The sequence below is a fragment of the Leopardus geoffroyi genome, chromosome A3 (genome assembly GCF_018350155.1).
Source record: "Leopardus geoffroyi isolate Oge1 chromosome A3, O.geoffroyi_Oge1_pat1.0, whole genome shotgun sequence".
Lineage (NCBI taxonomy): Eukaryota > Metazoa > Chordata > Mammalia > Carnivora > Felidae > Leopardus > Leopardus geoffroyi.
This window is the reverse complement of record NC_059336.1, coordinates 79,067,134-79,083,995: the sequence shown is the minus strand read 5'-3', so window position 1 is coordinate 79,083,995 and position 16,862 is coordinate 79,067,134. Positions and strand designations below refer to the sequence as shown.

Here is a 16,862-nt window from a genome sequence, read left to right as displayed (position 1 = left end):
CCCTCCACCCCGCCCACCCCTGCAGTCAGGACGTCGCTTGTGGTGCTTTGTTGACTGGGACTTGAGGATAGGAAGATGCGGCTAATCCACGGGGGTGGGGAACACTCTCTTTATTTGCTTAAGCAAGAATTTCCATTCTAAACCTGAGGCTAAGGGCTCATCGATATTTCTAACAGCGACTACAACTTCCTAGACGTCGGAGTCCACGGAGGCTTCTCTGGGACTAGTCTGGCTCTGGCGGGATGTTGGATCCCACCGACTCCTACCCCAGAAGGGGCGGGGATGGGGTGAGGGGTTGGGGCGGTGCACCAGGCAATTTTTCTGGTTTCCCTACAAACGAGAAGGGGAGAGAGTTCATTCAGGTCCTGCGAGAGGACCTGGTACTTTCGTTCTAAAGCTCTCGTTTCCTCGGGGAACAGAATTGCTACACGCAGTAGGTGCGTTGTCTTTAGTCTTCCCCGTTCCCTCTGGGAGCCGGAAGGGGTTAAACCTTAGGCTCCGGCGTCGCGGGAGAAGGTGAGGTTGGAAGGTCCGAGGGGTGGGAGTGCGGCTTGGGCGCTGGAGAGGTTTGGATGGAGGGGGTCGTTTCCTTTCTGCTGGAGCGACCTTGTTAGCAAGGAGGGGTGAGTGGGAAGTTTCTTGGACCTGACTGAAGGGGGTAAGGGCTTGCTTGGCCGAAGGAGAGACTCGAGGTTAGATCTTGGATGAATTTCCGAGACTAGAGTACGTTCTGCAGCTGAGTGTAACGGTAGCGCAATGAAGTTCTGAAAATCCACTTCTCCCCACCTCCATGAGACGAATGACACCCTTCTCTGTGGAAATGAGTGTTAAAAGATCACGGGATGTGAGACTCAGTCTGGCCATTTTGGTGCTTTTTCACTCTTCCTTGCCCCTTCTCTGTTTGCAATGAATGGTTGCAGTTGTCGTCCAAGAGGTGAAAATAAAGTCCATCGTCCTCTCCAGGTATCATTGTTTTGTGGAGAAGGGACCCGAAACCCGTAGGGACGCTGACACGTGGGAGGAAGTTCTGTTGGAATGACTTGTTCCGATTCTGTCTGTAAAACAAGCGAAAAGCAAAAAAAAAAAAAAAAAAAAAAAAAAAAAAAAATCTTAAGAAAGGCAACCAACAATGAAAACCTTACAGTATGGGATACATTTCTCAGGGCTTGCTTTCAAAGATAATAAACCTTATATGAAACAACTTATTTCTGATGTCTTATGAAATCCTTTCAGTGCTGTACATCAAAATAAAACAACCAACCTTAAGGCATAACGCATTTCATCCTTTTAATGTTAACATGCCAACTTGCTTGAGAAGTTGCTAGATTGTTGCTAAATGAAAATAATCTTGAGAGGGTTTGGAAGACTGCTCCATTAGTAACACATAAACGCCAAAGAGAGGGTTTTGTTTTCTCTTTTAAGACCTTCCAATTACGTGGGGCAGGAGGTTTCCTAATTCTGGAACAGGTTTGGGAACTTCTCAGAGCCAAAAGATTGTAATGTGTCATGCATTGACTTTGCATGCTACTTTTAAGTGTGCTTATTGGAGAAATAAACAGTCTTTGAGCCAAAGGAAAGAAAGCATTCCCCCCCCCCTTTTTTTCAATTAAAAAGTTGTTTTTACTTTAGTGTACTTGACAGTGTTACATTAGTTTCAGGTGTAAAACATTGTGATTCAACTTCTCTATGTTGATATTCCGTGCTCACAAGTGTAGCTACCATCTGTCAGCCTACAACCTATTATAATATCATTGCCTTTTATTCCTGTGACTTATTTCATAGACTTATTCCATAACCGGAGGAAGCCTGTATTTCTCACTCCCCTTCCCTCTGGCAACCATCAATTTGTTCTTTTCTCATTTTGTTTTAAAATTAAACATTAAAAAATTAACAAAATTTTTTTAATTTCACTTATAGGTGAAATCATATGGTATTTATCTTTCTTAGTTGGAGTTATTTCAGTTAGCATAATAAACTGTTAGGTCTGTCCATGTTGTTGCAAATGGAACGATCTTATCCTTAGAATGCATCCATTTGTTTTTAAGTTCATTTATTTATTTTGAGAGAGAGAGAGAAAGAGAATCAATCCCAAGCAGGCTCCTCGCTGTCAGCAAGAAGCCCACGTGGGGTTTGATCCACAAACTGTGAGATCATGACCTGGGCAGAAATCAAGAGTTAGATTAATGGAATGAGCCACCCAGGTGCCCCTAAGAAAGCATCCATTTTAATAAAAATATTTAACTTAAGTCCCCGGGGAAATCTTTGATACAAAGTGACCTTTTAAAGAACTTACTCATCCACTTATTTATCAGGGAGGAGGGTTTGTTTCTCTTTCTGAGTTAAAGATTAATTCTGAATTAAATGAAATCTTTGGCCTTAACTAATGGAAAGGAGACAAAAAGAGTGAGACAGAAATAGTTTCTCTGGGAAGGGAGTGCAATCAGGGACATACTTTAAATGCTGATAATCAGCCCTTCAGTGAATGCCACCCCTTGTCACTATCAAACTAGCAGATTAAATGGACTGGCGGAAGGAATTCATATCACTTATATGATGATGACCACACACAGCTTCTCTATGTACAAAGTGTTCTCCAAATACTCTGTGTCATTTCATGAAAATGGCCTCGAGCCCAAATGTACTTAGGCAACCCTAAATCAGAGCTTCAGTCTCAGTGTCTCAAAGTTCTCACTGGTGTATCCAGGCATGTCTGAGTTTCTTCTCTTTCTGCCTACCAGCTCCCATATTGTATTCACCTGAGTTAGAACTCAGCCAGAGGGAGTCTGTTTTTTGTAGTCCTGGCTGCTGAACTGATTTTTATGGTGAAGGGTTCTGTATAAGATACACTCTACCTGCCATCCTCACTCTTTATGTGAAGGGTATGCTGTTAAGTGTCCATGAACATTTAAAAACTTGCAAGTAAGAGTGGGTTCTAAAGGGTTGGAAAACACAAGCTAATTCTAAGAATCACATCTTCAGAGTAAGGAGTTGGTAAGAGCTTTACCTTCCCACAAATTTTAAGCAAGTTCATTTGGATTATAAAACTGCACAAATTAAAAAGTGCCACTGTTTTTTTTTAATGTTTTATTTATTTTTGAGACACACACACACACACACACACAGAGTGTGAGTGGGGGAGGGGCAGAGAGAGAGAGGGAGACACAGAAATGGAAACAGGCTCCAGGCTCTTAGCTGTCAGCACAGAGCCCGACTTGGGGCTCAAACCAACGAAGTGTGAGATCATGACTGGAGCCTAAGTTGGATGCTTAACTGACTGAGCCACCCAGGCGCCTCTCAAAAAATGCTACTGTTTTTTATCTGCATGACCATAGTTATACCATCCCACAATACTGCCATGCAATTATTGTTTTATAAAATATTGCCAGTTCCTCATTTTAAAGTAATATGAGGTGGTACAATAATCAGAATATCTATATTTGAGAAACAGAATGATTATGTAATTTAATTTTAGAGAAATATTTGAGAAACAGAATGATTATGTAATTTAATTTTAGTAATTTAATTTTATTTGGCAATAAGAGTTTTATATTGGATTTTACCCCATTCTCTTGTATTTGTTTCTAAGGGAGTTTATTCAAATTGCAAAAAGTAGCAACTTGTGTTAGATAATAGTTACTCTAAATTATTTTGCATGTAATTTGTGGGGTTTTTTTTTTTTTTTTTTTTGGTGGGGGGAGGTTTTACTTGTGCATCAGAGGAGCAGGTTTTTCTCATTTTCCTAATGGTTGTCATTTAGTTATTTCATCAAACTATAATTGGTATTTTTAGATCTGGTCAATTTGTTTTAAATACTTGACTGCTTAGCTATCAGTAAGGCTAGTAAAATATTATATAGACTGCTCCGATTATTTTTTCCTAGCAAACTCATTTTTAATTTCTAATAGGGAAAATTTATTGAATTTACTACTCTGTGTTCCCAAACAGCCCTGAATGGCATAAAATAACAAAATTTCACTCTGCATTCTTTGTTTGAATTACCCTCCTCAGAGACAACTGTTCTTGATTATTTTTATTTCTTTTGATTGATTTAGTTAAATTGACGTACTTTATCAATAATCCAGAATGCTAAGCTAAATTCCTTGACAATTAGAAACTTTTACCTGATCCATCTAATAAATGTCTTTCAAGTTTATGTTTAAATATGCATAAAATGAGAGGGATATTGTTGAAGAGTATGAAATAGTGTTTTCAAATTAAAGCTAGTTTTTATCCCTAAAGGTGACATATTTGTCTGTGAAAGTAAAACACGAAAGATATTCATTACTTTTTCTTTCTTTCTAGTTATAATTATTTAATATGTTTCCACTGACTGAGGAAAATAAGCATGTGGCCCAGTTGTTGCTCAGTACTGGTACCTGTCCAAGATGTATCTTCAGATTCTGTGGTGTGGATTTTCATGCACCTTACAAACGTCCCTACAAGGTACTTTCATTTTGTTTCTAAAGAAAGTTTCTCTATTCTAAAATGAATACCTGTACATTTGGGGGAAAGTATCCATAGCTCTTAATTAAATTAAAAAAAAACTATAATAAAATAATTCCTGATAATGGTAATTATGGAATTTCCACTAGACCATAAAAGTGTAAGTTCCTTCTTAAGTGATTATATCTGACACTTAATGTAGTGGGATCTTTGTGGAGCACATCCCTGGTGTATGTAATGTTTGTATATACTTCTCCCAAAGAGTAGACAGATATCAAAAAATAGTACTTCTAACCAGATGTTAGTAATATATGTGACAGGAGAATGACAGTCCTGAGATCTTCTATTAAGTGGAAGATCTATTAAGTGTGGATTTGGCTGCATTTTTTTCTTTTTCTGTTTTCTGTATTACCATTTGTACTTACAAATAGGTATTTGTAACCCTCTAGAAGTAAATGCTTACCATCATCATTTTTTACTATTAATAACAACAAAAATAATATACAGGGATCTTTGACATTTACGATAATATACAGAGGTTTGATTAGCAATACTTTCACATAAAATATGTAACATATTTTGTGAAATATACTTGATTCTACTAGCGATGGTCTTTTTAGAGACAATAATTATATATGAATATATACCTATATTAACAGTAATATGCACACGCACACTCTGTTTCTTACAATTTACAATTTTTTTACATGTTTATTTACTTTTGAGGGAGAGTGGGGGGTGGGGGATAAGGGAGGGGAGACAGAAGATCTGAAGCAGGCTGTATGCTGACAGCACAGAGCCTGATACAGGGCTCGAACTCACAAACTGGAGATCATGCCCTGAGCTGAAGTCAGACACTTAACCAACTGAACTGCCCAGGCACCCCATTTTACAGTTTTTAAAAATTGTTCAGGAGTTAGAAATATAAGTCATTTCCCTTATGTATTAGTTGTTTCTATTATTTTGGAAATAATAATTATATCCAGTGTTCATATAACATTATTATATGTCAAGCTCTCATTTAATCCTAACAATAACCTATCAGGTAAGTACATACTATGATTGTCTCTATTTTCAGATGAAGAAACTGAGGCACAGAGAGGTAAACAACCTGCCCAATTTACACAGCTATTAAGTGAGCAAGCTAGGATATGAACTATCTGTCTGAATCCAAAGCCTAGAATTTGGAGCTAGAAGACATGGATTTGAATCCCAGTTCCAGCTTCAGTTTTCTCCTCTCTAAATGGGATTGATGATAACATCCACCTCACAGGATTTTAAGGGACAGTATCTAATAAAGTATGTGAAAACACTTTGAAAATGGTACATATGCTATGATGATTAATATATATGTGTATATTCGTTTATACACACTGTGACTATAAAGTAATAAGACTGGTTTTGTATAACTCTCCTTACACATTTTTTCAGACACATTATTTTATCATTCTATGCATTTGTCGTAAGATTTAAAAAATATATCTTATAAAGACACTTAGTCTTACCAACTTTTACTTGTATCATTTTATGTAAATATGAAAATATTTGAAGACTTTTTTTGTAATATACTTAGGTTTTGATCTGTTCTAGTCATATTACTATTTATGTACACATACACATGTACTGTGTTATACTGACATTATAGAATTTAGGTAATAAACATTTGTGTAGGTCACAATATACCTATATGTGTGTGTATATATGAATATTTCTGTTAAAGATGAAATAGGGGAGCTAATGTCTTAATAAAATAAATTAGATTTGTTTGAGTGTAAGATTTTTTATTCTTTAGAGCCAGTAAATTGTAACCTGAGTGAATTTCAAAAGTATACTTATTCAACAACTGAATAATAAAATCTGTCTAATTTAGGCAAAACAGAAAAAAAGTCCTCTGAGATTTTAGATGAATGGAATGCCTGAAATATGAGAACAGTTTCAAAGAAATGCAACTTTTAACATTCTACTACAAAGGGTGACAGAAATTAGGCAAACCAGAGTGTAGTAGAAGGCTTCTTTCAATTAATGCATACATGGTTTTTGTAATTATGGTGCCTAATTTCAGCATTGCCAGCATCTGTTTACCTTTGTTTAGTAATTCGTCTTGAAATTATTTTTACTTAATATACGTATAATCTCTATTTTTTCAGAATTCATATTAAATGAATACTGTACAAATGAGGTTTTAGTGCTTGTGAGATTATTAAATAACCTAGCAATAATAGAATTCAGTTTGTATTTCTATTTGTTAATAATTAGAAGCGAAGCTTTTTTAAAATCTAAAATTAGCAAGTGAATGATCCTCATGACATAACTACAAACCAAATTACAGGCATACTTCAAAGATATAGAGATTTGGTTCCAGATTACCGAACTAAAGCAAATATCACAATGAAGTGAGTCAAATTAATTTTTTGGTTTCCCAGTGCATATGAAACTTATGTTTTCACTATACTGTAGTCTTTTAAGTGTGTAATAGCATTATGTCTAAAATGTACATAATTAAAAAATAATTTATTGCTAAAAAATGCTAACCATCAGCTGAGCTTCCAGAGAGTCATAATCCCTGGTCACAGATCACTATAAAACATATAATAATGGAAAGGTTTGAAATATTGTGAGAATTACTAAAATGTGACACAGAGACACAAAGTGAGCAAATGTTGGAAAAATGGTGCTGATAGACTTGCTTGATGCAAGGTTGCCACAAAACTTCAATTTGTAAACACACAGTATCTGCAAAGCAGAATAAACTGAAGCACAGTTAAACGGGTTACACCTGTAATAAATTTGTTAATGGAACCTTTCTGCCTCAGATTTAGGACTTTAGCTTCACTGATATATGAAACTCTTTTGAAAAAATATTCACACATATATTGGAGGAGTTACGGATAATTCTCTTTTAAATTCCCCAGAAAGCCAATGCTGGATAGTAAGGTTAATTGATTTCTCCAAAATTGATATATATCAACATTGTATAAGTCTGTGATATATAGTAATTTCACTCCTGTTTTCATCCTAACCTTCAGGGCATTGTCAAAAGGTTATTACTTTTTTCCAAATTAACTTTCCAGGAGTTGCTCAATGAACTACAGAAATTTTTGGAAACTGAAAAAGAGGAATTAATTTCGGATGTTCCAAACCCACCTCCCAAGAAAATTCGACTACAAGAACTAGAAGATGGGATTGATGGGATTGATAATCTGAGTCAAAATGGAGAGGGGAGGGTCTCCATTTTGGAAGATGGTAGCATTGCTTCTAAGAACTCAAATTTAAATGTATGCAATGTATGTCTAGGAATTCTTCAAGAATTCTGTGAAAAAGAGTTCATTAAAAAGGTAAATAATCTGTTTTTTTATTATATGTGCAATTATGTAGAAATTTTCAATCTTAAGGCCTAGAATTCTTGAATCTAAAGGAGCAATACCATTTACTTCAACTTGTTTAACACCAATGGATCATTAAAACATTTTTACATTTTTTTGAAAAAACAAGCCGACTCTTTTCAAATTACGTTATTAACAAGATATCTGAAAATTAATGAAATATGTGTCCTTGTGTTTGTCATGAGTGCTACTCAACTGAAGAAAATATAGCAGTTTCCTTCTGCTGTTTAACATAGTTAGGAGTTAGAGAAAAACTCTTAGTCATACCTATTAGTGTCTTGAAATGACAAGTGTTACCGTCTTGTGGAAGGTACGTGATTGAATGTGGGATGGCCTTTGTTTCTTAGCTGTCAGGAGTGCCAAATTTGGCTTTATTTTGCTTAAAAATATTTTTTAAATTAGGAGGTGATCTAATAGAAAACTATTTTGACGTTCCACAGATTGTTCTGCAAGTGAATCCTGGCTGTTTTGAACCTTGTGATATCAGTTGTTCAGGTTATAGTTAGCAAATACTTGATTTCAGGATGTTTATGAGAATTCCCAAAGGTGAAAGTTTAGAAGTGTAGTGTGATCTCCTAGACCAAAATCCACGTTATGAACATTAGTGTAAAACTTGCAGCAATTCCTGAGAATTTATAGAATACTGTTTTATGTAATAAAAAAATGCTTTTATGTAATACTTTTTTAGGTGTGCCAAAAAGTTGAGGCCTCTGGTTTTGAATTTACCAACTTGGTATTTTCAGTCTCCTTCCCACCACAGCTATCTGTAAGAGAGGTAAGGTCATTTAAATGCATGAAACTATACATGAAATGCATGCTAGAAATTTCTCAAAAAATGGAGATGTAAAAATATGCCTTACCATATTTTCTACTTGTTGTGTACTTATTGAATAATTGATGATTGAAAGCATGGCATTATTATAGCTGCTTAATAATGTTGAATGAATGGATGAAAAAAAGGAATTATTGATTAAGTTAGTTTATCATAGGACTGTCTCTCTTTTATTTATTTTTTTAGTTTTTAATATTTATTGTGTCAGCAGGGCTGAGAATATCACATGGTTTCAGTCTTCTGTGGGAAGTTATATAATAAAAGCCTAGCGCCTTTGAACATGAAAAACATCCCAAAGGCCAGGAGTCCTCTAAAGGAATTGAAAGGTAGAGATTTCAGAGAATTTCTTTCATTTTCAATATGTAAAGTGACTAGTTTAAGTCACTTTTTGAAGACTTAGTGAAGAGAACAGTGTTCCTTGTGCCATTAGAAGGACTGTCTTTTTTTTTTTTTTTTTAAGGGTCCTCATTCTGTAGCAGATATTCATTGAGCTTTAGATCTGTGTGAGGCATGTTGATCAGAGAAAGAGATTTGACCAGGACTTCAGAAATGTTTTGGGGCAGTTGTGTACATTTTATAATGGTCTTGGGATGGGATCATTTCAGTTATGATGAACCTTCTTATTTTCTGGAGTCCACGGAAAAAGGGAGAGAAATGGCCTCATGTTTATTTTAACTTTTTTCCTTTGTTAAGTGAAAAAAATAATAGTAGTCATTACTGTAACATTCTTGTATGTCAAAACTGACATGAAAACATAAAACTATCTTTGTTAATACTGTTAAATGAATTATAGGGAGAATGACCCCTGTAATCTCAAATTATAACAATGAGTTCTAAACATATTCATTTATGGGTGTAAGGTGTCTTTTCCCTAAGAATCTAAAAGTGTCAGCAGAACATTATATCTTATACCATCACTCTCCTTGGTTGAGCAAAGTATGTTGTAGCAAATTCTATGTTTATTAGCCTCCAAGAGGCTGAAGATTAACTTACGACTTGTTGAAGCTGGTTGAATGACAAAGAGCTGGGAGGTGAAAATAGAGTGTTTTTAAATAGTATCTCTGTCGATGACAAGATGGCTGAACTAATAGAATAAAGGGGATGATGATGATGAGGTACAGAGGTTTATAAACACATAAAATCATTTTCTAGTGAATCATCAAAGCGTTTTTCACGGATAGGTCATTTTCTGAATCCAGTTTCAGTAGCAAGAAACCGACTTCCGAAAGCTAAGTAACTCATAAAAAGTTGCAGTGTTTGAGTAATAAAAATAGAAATATGAAGCGTATTTTCTAAGCGCGGTTATATATCTTACCACCAAGTTCTTCATCTCAAAGTTTATATTTTGACATTAAAATTTGTATTTTCCATTTTTATCACTTATCATTTTAACATATCCATTTAATAGTTATTGAATACTTATGAAGTATTTACATTCCATATTAGAAACAGAATATTTCTAATTCTGCTTAAACTTTATTTACTTTTTAAAAAATATTTATTCATTTTTGAGAGAGAGAGCGAGCGAGTGAGCATGAGCAGGGGAGGGGCAGAGAGCAAGGGAGACAGAGGATCCAAAGCGGGCTCTGCCCTGGCAGAAGTGAGCCTGATGTGGGGCTCGAACTTATGAATTGCAAGGTCATGACCTGAGCCAAAGTCAGATGCTCAACCGACTGAGGCACCCAAGAACCCTTCTATTTACTTTTTATAACTGATTTTAACCACAAAACTATCTAGCAGAAATATGTGAGCATTCCAGTTATTGCAGAATTAATACATTTCCACAGAATAGTGTGTTCAGTGACTCATTGTTTTCCTTTATTTTTTTATTATTTTTTTTAATGTTTGTTTATTTCTGAGACAGAGAGAGAGAGAGAGCATGAGTGAGGGAGGGGCAGAGAGAGAGGGAGACACAGAATCCGAAGCAGGCTCCAGGCTCTGAGCTGTCAGCACAGAGCCTGACATGGGGCTCGAACTCACAAACCACGAGATCATGACCTGAGCCGAAGTCAGTCTCTCAAGTGACTGAGCCACCCAGGTGTGCCTCGTTGTATTCCTTTATATTGAGTAATACATTTTTACCCATTCTTTTCTTAAGAATATTAATTATTCAAAAAGTATGCAGTCCTACATGCTGTATACTATGCAGGTTTCTTCAGCAAATTGTGTTTATGGTTCTTTTTGTGATTTTCTTTCATTATTACATGTTGTCACTTTCTTGTATTGCTGTCTTTTATTACTTCTTTGGAGTTAAGATATGATATGTAGGCCAGAGTGGATATAAATTGCTATTCAAACTAGTTAACATATGTGTTACATATCCCAATTTAAACAAATTACACATTTTTGGGGTATTCTTGCATTTTGAATATAAATTCTTGACTTCTCTAGTGACATGTTTCTTCTACATTGTAGTTTTTCAACTTCGAGCTTGTAAAACTTAGAACTTATTTTTCTGTGTGTAAGATAAACATTAATATGTGTGGAATTGATTGATGCTAGTTATCTCATAATTCAGAGTGGAATACACCATTGAGTGAATTTGAATGATTCAGTGTTTTCCACTTCTAAAGAAAAAAATTATGATCACAGATACATTGATTTGAAAACAAATAACTTTTTATCAACATGGTAATAGTGTATGTCTCCTTACTAAAGAACTAAGGGAAAGGATGAGTTCAAGTAAAGATGTTTTTTTTTTTAATCAAAGTATTAAATTTATATTAATTCTTCCATATTTGGCCCTATCAATCCCTTCTGGCTACAGCTATAGTTTTTATTTATCATCATTATAAATGCACTAATTTAAAAGCTTAGGAAGAAAAGCTTGCAGTTGATATAATCATCATCTTGCACTGAGTTTGGGAGAATATGGAGGGAGAGGTAGAATACATCTGTGTGTGTTTTCCTAGGAACTGTCTTATCTGGCTGGGACAGTTTTAGACTGAATAGTGCCGAAGAGGAGGAAAACAAGCAAATTAACTGGTAAAACCCTGTTAGACATCAAGTAATACATGGTAAGCAGAATAAATGGAAGCAGTATTCAGGGACTCACAAAAGACAAATCTTGAACCTAGCTGGATATAATACTTAGAGGCTCCAAAGTCTTTATAACAGTACACAAAATTTGAATGATAAGGTTGAGATTATAAGGGATAGTATATCATGTATATCATTTATAAGTATATCATTACCATAATGATGACTTTGTGGATTTGGGCTTACCACTTGAATGTAACAAAGGAAGGATGAGTTTTTTTATGAGAATCAGATTTGTTAAGAGGAGAGATATGATGGTGTGATATGGCAAGAAATTATATACCTGCATTGAGATCAGAGATCCTGTGAGTGGAAGAATGCTGAACACCATCCAGAGGAGAATAAAAGGAGAGAGATGGGATAGATACAGGCATGGAAGTGTGTTGTATGGCCAAAGAAGAGGTGATGAGTTGCAAACATAAGAGAGTCATAAAGGTTAGTGTTTACAGTAGTATCAGGGATTCCCAGTGTCTAGGCACTTGATGCAAATCACATTTGGTTAAAAGCACATTGATGGCTTTTGAATTGGAACAGTGTCTTCTCCTAAAGTAGTGGTTCTCAAACTCTAATGTGCATAGGACTCATTTGGAGAGTTTCCCAGGCCCCATCCTTAGAGATTGTGATGAGTAGGTTGGTTGGACCCATGAATTTGTGTTTCTAACAAGCTCAATGGGTGGTGTTGGTGTTGCTGGTGTTGCTACGAAGGACCACACCATGAGAACCACTGTCCTAAAGGATAATGGCAGAAATAATATAGTCTGATAATAACCTGAGAACTTTTTAAAATTTATATTCTTTTTTTTTAAATTAAAGTTTATTTATTTTCGACAGATAGAGAGACAGAGACAGAGCATGAGTGGGGGAGGGGCAGAGAGAGGGAGACACAGAATCCAAAGCATGCTCCAGGCTCCGAGCTGTCAGCACAGAGCCCGATGTGGGGCTTGAACTCACAGACTGCGAGATCATGATCTGGGCTGAAGTCGGATGCTCAACTGACTGAGCCACCCAGGCGCCCCTAAAATTTATATTCTTGATAGGAAGAGAGAAACAAGCATAATGAGAATATATTGTACACTTTTTTTTTTTTTAATCCTACACTTTTGATAGGTAGATGTCAAACAGTCCAAAGAAAAGGGAGTCAGAGAAAAATGGCAGAGGAATCTGGGCTGGAAGATAAAAGGATTCGGAGGTTCAGAGAAAGTGCAATTCAGACTTTAATTAAAACCAAATTATCCCAACCAATAAAAGAAAGTTTAAGGATAAAAATGCATCTCAACGAAGAAGAAATTGGGGGATCTCTTTCTCTCTGTATTTATAGAAACATTTGTATTTATACATTTATATGTATTTATTTTATCTTTTATTGTAGAAAATTACAAAAGTAGCAAGGCTAGCCTAATGAGCCCTTAAGTATATATCATCCAACTCCAGTTGTAATTTTTTTGACATACTGAAGTCAGTTTCCAAAAAAAGAGATGGGAAAGGTAAAGTCAGAGTAATGCAGATATAAGGAGGAGGCTTAGGTCTGTAATAGCAACTGGAAAATAAAATCTCTAATGAGTAGAAGCTTGCAACAATTGCTAAGGAAGACTTGGGGTACTTTAAGTTATGATTATAGGAAGAAAGAGATGAAAAAGGGGATGTGTCTGCTATTTGGAACTGATGGTATATTGCCGATGGATGATACAGAGAAAGTGGAACTTCTGAAAATCTTATTTTGCTTCTGTCCTTCCTATGAAGGAAAATGATGTCCAACCTAAATGGGTAGAATGATCATTGCCTGGTGAGGGAGAGTGAGAGCTCCACATGGTGAAGCTGCTCTAAATGGGTTCAGGTACTTGGGCCTGGTTGGATGACGTTCCAGGATGGATTGAGAAAGAACTTGCAGTTGTCCATGATCTTTGAGAGCTTTTAAAAGATAGCAGATTTTCCAAAATCTGGAAGACAGAGAAGGGCAGCCCCAGTTTTCTAAAGGTGGTTTTGTTAACTACTAACTGGGGAGCTTGACCCTAAACTCCTGGCAGTATTCTAGATCAAGAACTAAACAGTTAATTGTAGGCACTGAGGGTAAGGAAAACTTGGTGAACACACCAAACAGATTATGTGAAAAAATTATAAACAAATTATGAACAAATTAAGAACAAATTATGTCTGCGTCATTTCTTCCTTTTATAGGTTAGCAGGACTATAAAAGGGATTTAGCTAGTGATTTGACCAGGTTTCTTTCTCATGATAACTTCCTGTGGCAGGAAACATGAACAGAATGTGAAGACAATTGGGTGGGTTGTATGTGGCTGGACATACCCCAAAGGAACTGATTAGTAACTGATTTCAACCTGGACAGCGTTTCTCCAAGTGTACTCTGCTGATTGAAACCCACTTGGAGAAAGGTGTTGAAAGCAGATTGCCGGGCCTTGTCTTAAACCTCCTCAATCAGAATCTCCAGATATAGGGCATAGAAACCCTTCTACAATTAAAGTACACACCGAAATTCAAGAATCACACAACTTCAGAGAGATTTCTGATGTGCTGCGAGGTTTTTTTCAGATGTCTCATTCATGATTTCTACTAGTAGTGCTATAATGGTAACACTGCAGATGTGCATGACACAGAGTTAAAAATATAGCAGATAGGCTGAGTGTTAGACTTGAGATCTGAAAGATCTCAAGAATAGGGAAAATCTAACAAGTTGAAATTTAACAGGAGTAAACATAAGTTCTTATACATGGGTTTAGAAAACCACTGCCAACTAAAGGACAGAGCAGGAATGGCCTAAAAGCTGTGTTTATAGACAAGGTATGGGTGTTTTAGTTAATAGCCTGGTAAGAATTAGGGGACTGATGTGGATAACCTCTTTGGACTTTAGTACAGATATGAAAGTGTAGTATCTGGAGAGATGAAGGTGATGGTCCGTCTGGTTTTACTCAGTGCTGACCATTTATGGACTGCCATATGCAGATGGAACATATTACTTTAGGAGGAACAGGGACAAATGGAAAGGCATTATGTGATAGTCCACCTCCTAATCCTTGAAACCTGGGAATATGTTACTTTACGTGGGAAAAAAAGGGGGGGGGTGATTTTATGGATGTAATTAAGATTAAGGATCCTGAGATGGAGAAATTATCCTGAATTCTCTGAGTGAGCTCAGCATAACTATATGAGCCCTTAAAAGTACCCTTCTTGGCTGAGGTCAAGGAAATGGATTCTCTTAGCCTACATCCTCCAGAAAGGAATACAGCCCTGTTGACAGCTTGATTTTAGCCCAGTGAGACCCATGTTGGACTTCTGACCTAAAGAACTATAAGATAATAAATTCATATTGCTTTAAACCACTTTGTAGTGGATTTGTTATAGTAGCAAAAGAAAACAAATACCCATTAAGAGGAGTGCATTCCAAATGGTGGACACATCTGAAACCTGGTCAGGGAGCCACTGTTGAAGGAACTTGGGTCATTTAATTTGGAGAATGTATGAGTAGTGGGATGAATTTGCCATTTTTCAATATTTGAGGGGTTTTCTGTTGCAGAGATGGAATCAGGAGGGAGATCATTTTCAGCTATAAGGAACTATTCAGAACAGGATAGACTTTTCAGAGATGGTATATTCCACCAGAATATTTAAGCCAACGCTGGGCAATTACTTGGCAGAGATATATAGAAGGAAAGTGTACACCATATAGATGGTTAGACTAGAAACTTTGTTCAGCCTTTTCAATTCTAAGATCCTATATAGTTTTAAGAAAAATATTTATTACATTAGTTATTTTTTTGTTACCTTATATTCATGATTGAGTCCTCTAAACTTCTTCACCACATTCAAATTAGTGCCACACTAAAATTATGAGAGAATGAATGATCCAGACTTACCCTAATATTAGGCTAAACTGACATTTATGGGAAAAAGCATTCCATTTAGTCCTTTTAAAAGTAAACTCTTTAAAGTCCTGTTCTTTTAGGTTTATCTTTACTAGTGTGGTCCAGTAGAGGGCAATATTGCACTATCAGTTTGGTTTTTTTGGTAGTGTGTGGAAACAGTTTGCTCACTTTATTGACTCTTACGCAGCTTGTTGGGAGTTGCATTTGTCAAATCAAAAACTTTTTGTTTCATTTTTTTAATTTTTTTTTTTTTTTGGAGAGAGAGGGAGACAGAGCATGAGCAGGAGGCCGGGGGAGAGGGTGGGACAGAGAGAGGGAGACAGAATTGAAGCAGGCTCCAGGTTCTGAGCTGTCAGCACAGAGCCTGACACGGGACTCGAACTCACAAACCACAAGATCATGACCTGAGCTGAAGGTAGATGCTTAACTGTCTGAACCACCCAGGATCTCCCCACACTTTCATTTTTATACTTGTAATATCTTCATGCTTTGCACTAAGTACTATAAATTATACACAGCTCTAGAAAACTAACCAAAAATAAAAGCAGTACCATTTCTGTGGTGGCAGTTTATATTTACAATTTTTTTCTTAAATTATGACAAATGGATATTCAAAAGATTGGATTTTTACTTAAATCTGTGGGTTCATAACCAATTTGGGATCATCATCTCATTAAGAATCTAAAGAAAGCAATTGAATTCCTTTCCTAGACATGTGTATATTCAAAAATTTGCATGTACTTATAGGGCCTCTTAAGCTCCCAGCCATTAATCTAGGATCTTTCTTGATCGAATACTCCAGAACCTCCCCCCGCCAACTGATTGATGTAGTTACTTTTTCTAAAGGGCAATGTTTTTTCTAATTATGTTGAAATCACTTTGACTTCAAATACAGAGACTATGCTTTCAAGTTCATATTGTGTATGCAGGCTCATTCATTAACCTGACTCTGATTTAGCATGTGTAGTTTCAGCTTTTTGTTCATGTTCCATGACTTCTCACATTCTTGTTTTGCATGACAGGCATCTTGCCTAAATCAGTTTGTGTTCTCTCTCACCTACCATTTAAGAGCAACTCAAGGTTCACTTTGACTAACAAACTTTTTCTGAGCTTACTAAGGAGATTTCAGAATTTGTAGCCCTATTTTTTTATTAGGTTAGTTGGTTAGAACTTGCTTCAATCCCTGTGTGGTCCACTAAATCATGCAGAATGTGTTTTTATAAGGTTGCTGAATGAGACACTGAAAAACATGCAGAAATTACAGAGATCACTGTCTCTGCTCCTTAG

At 36.1% G+C, this 16,862-nt stretch overlaps 1 protein-coding gene across 4 annotated transcripts in view; it reads left to right on the top strand.

Moving 5' to 3' along the window:
* The first annotated feature begins 61 nt into the window (after positions 1–61).
* Positions 62–16,862, top strand: part of PUS10 (pseudouridine synthase 10) — a 73,449-nt gene continuing 56,648 nt past the window's right edge. For 2 of the 4 annotated variants that reach the window (XR_006703480.1, XM_045446142.1), the window contains exons 1-5: positions 62–437; positions 4,303–4,443; positions 5,522–5,545; positions 7,515–7,778; positions 8,515–8,601. Coding sequence is in view for 3 of the 4 variants with exons in the window: in XM_045446142.1 (XP_045302098.1) it covers positions 4,318–4,443; positions 5,522–5,545; positions 7,515–7,778; positions 8,515–8,601 (501 nt within the window). In the remaining variant the exon portion in view is untranslated. Of the gene's footprint in view, positions 517–4,302; positions 4,444–5,521; positions 5,546–7,514; positions 7,779–8,514; positions 8,602–16,862 lie in introns of all 4 variants that reach the window. The other 2 variants (XM_045446141.1, XM_045446143.1) reach the window with 2 other exon arrangements.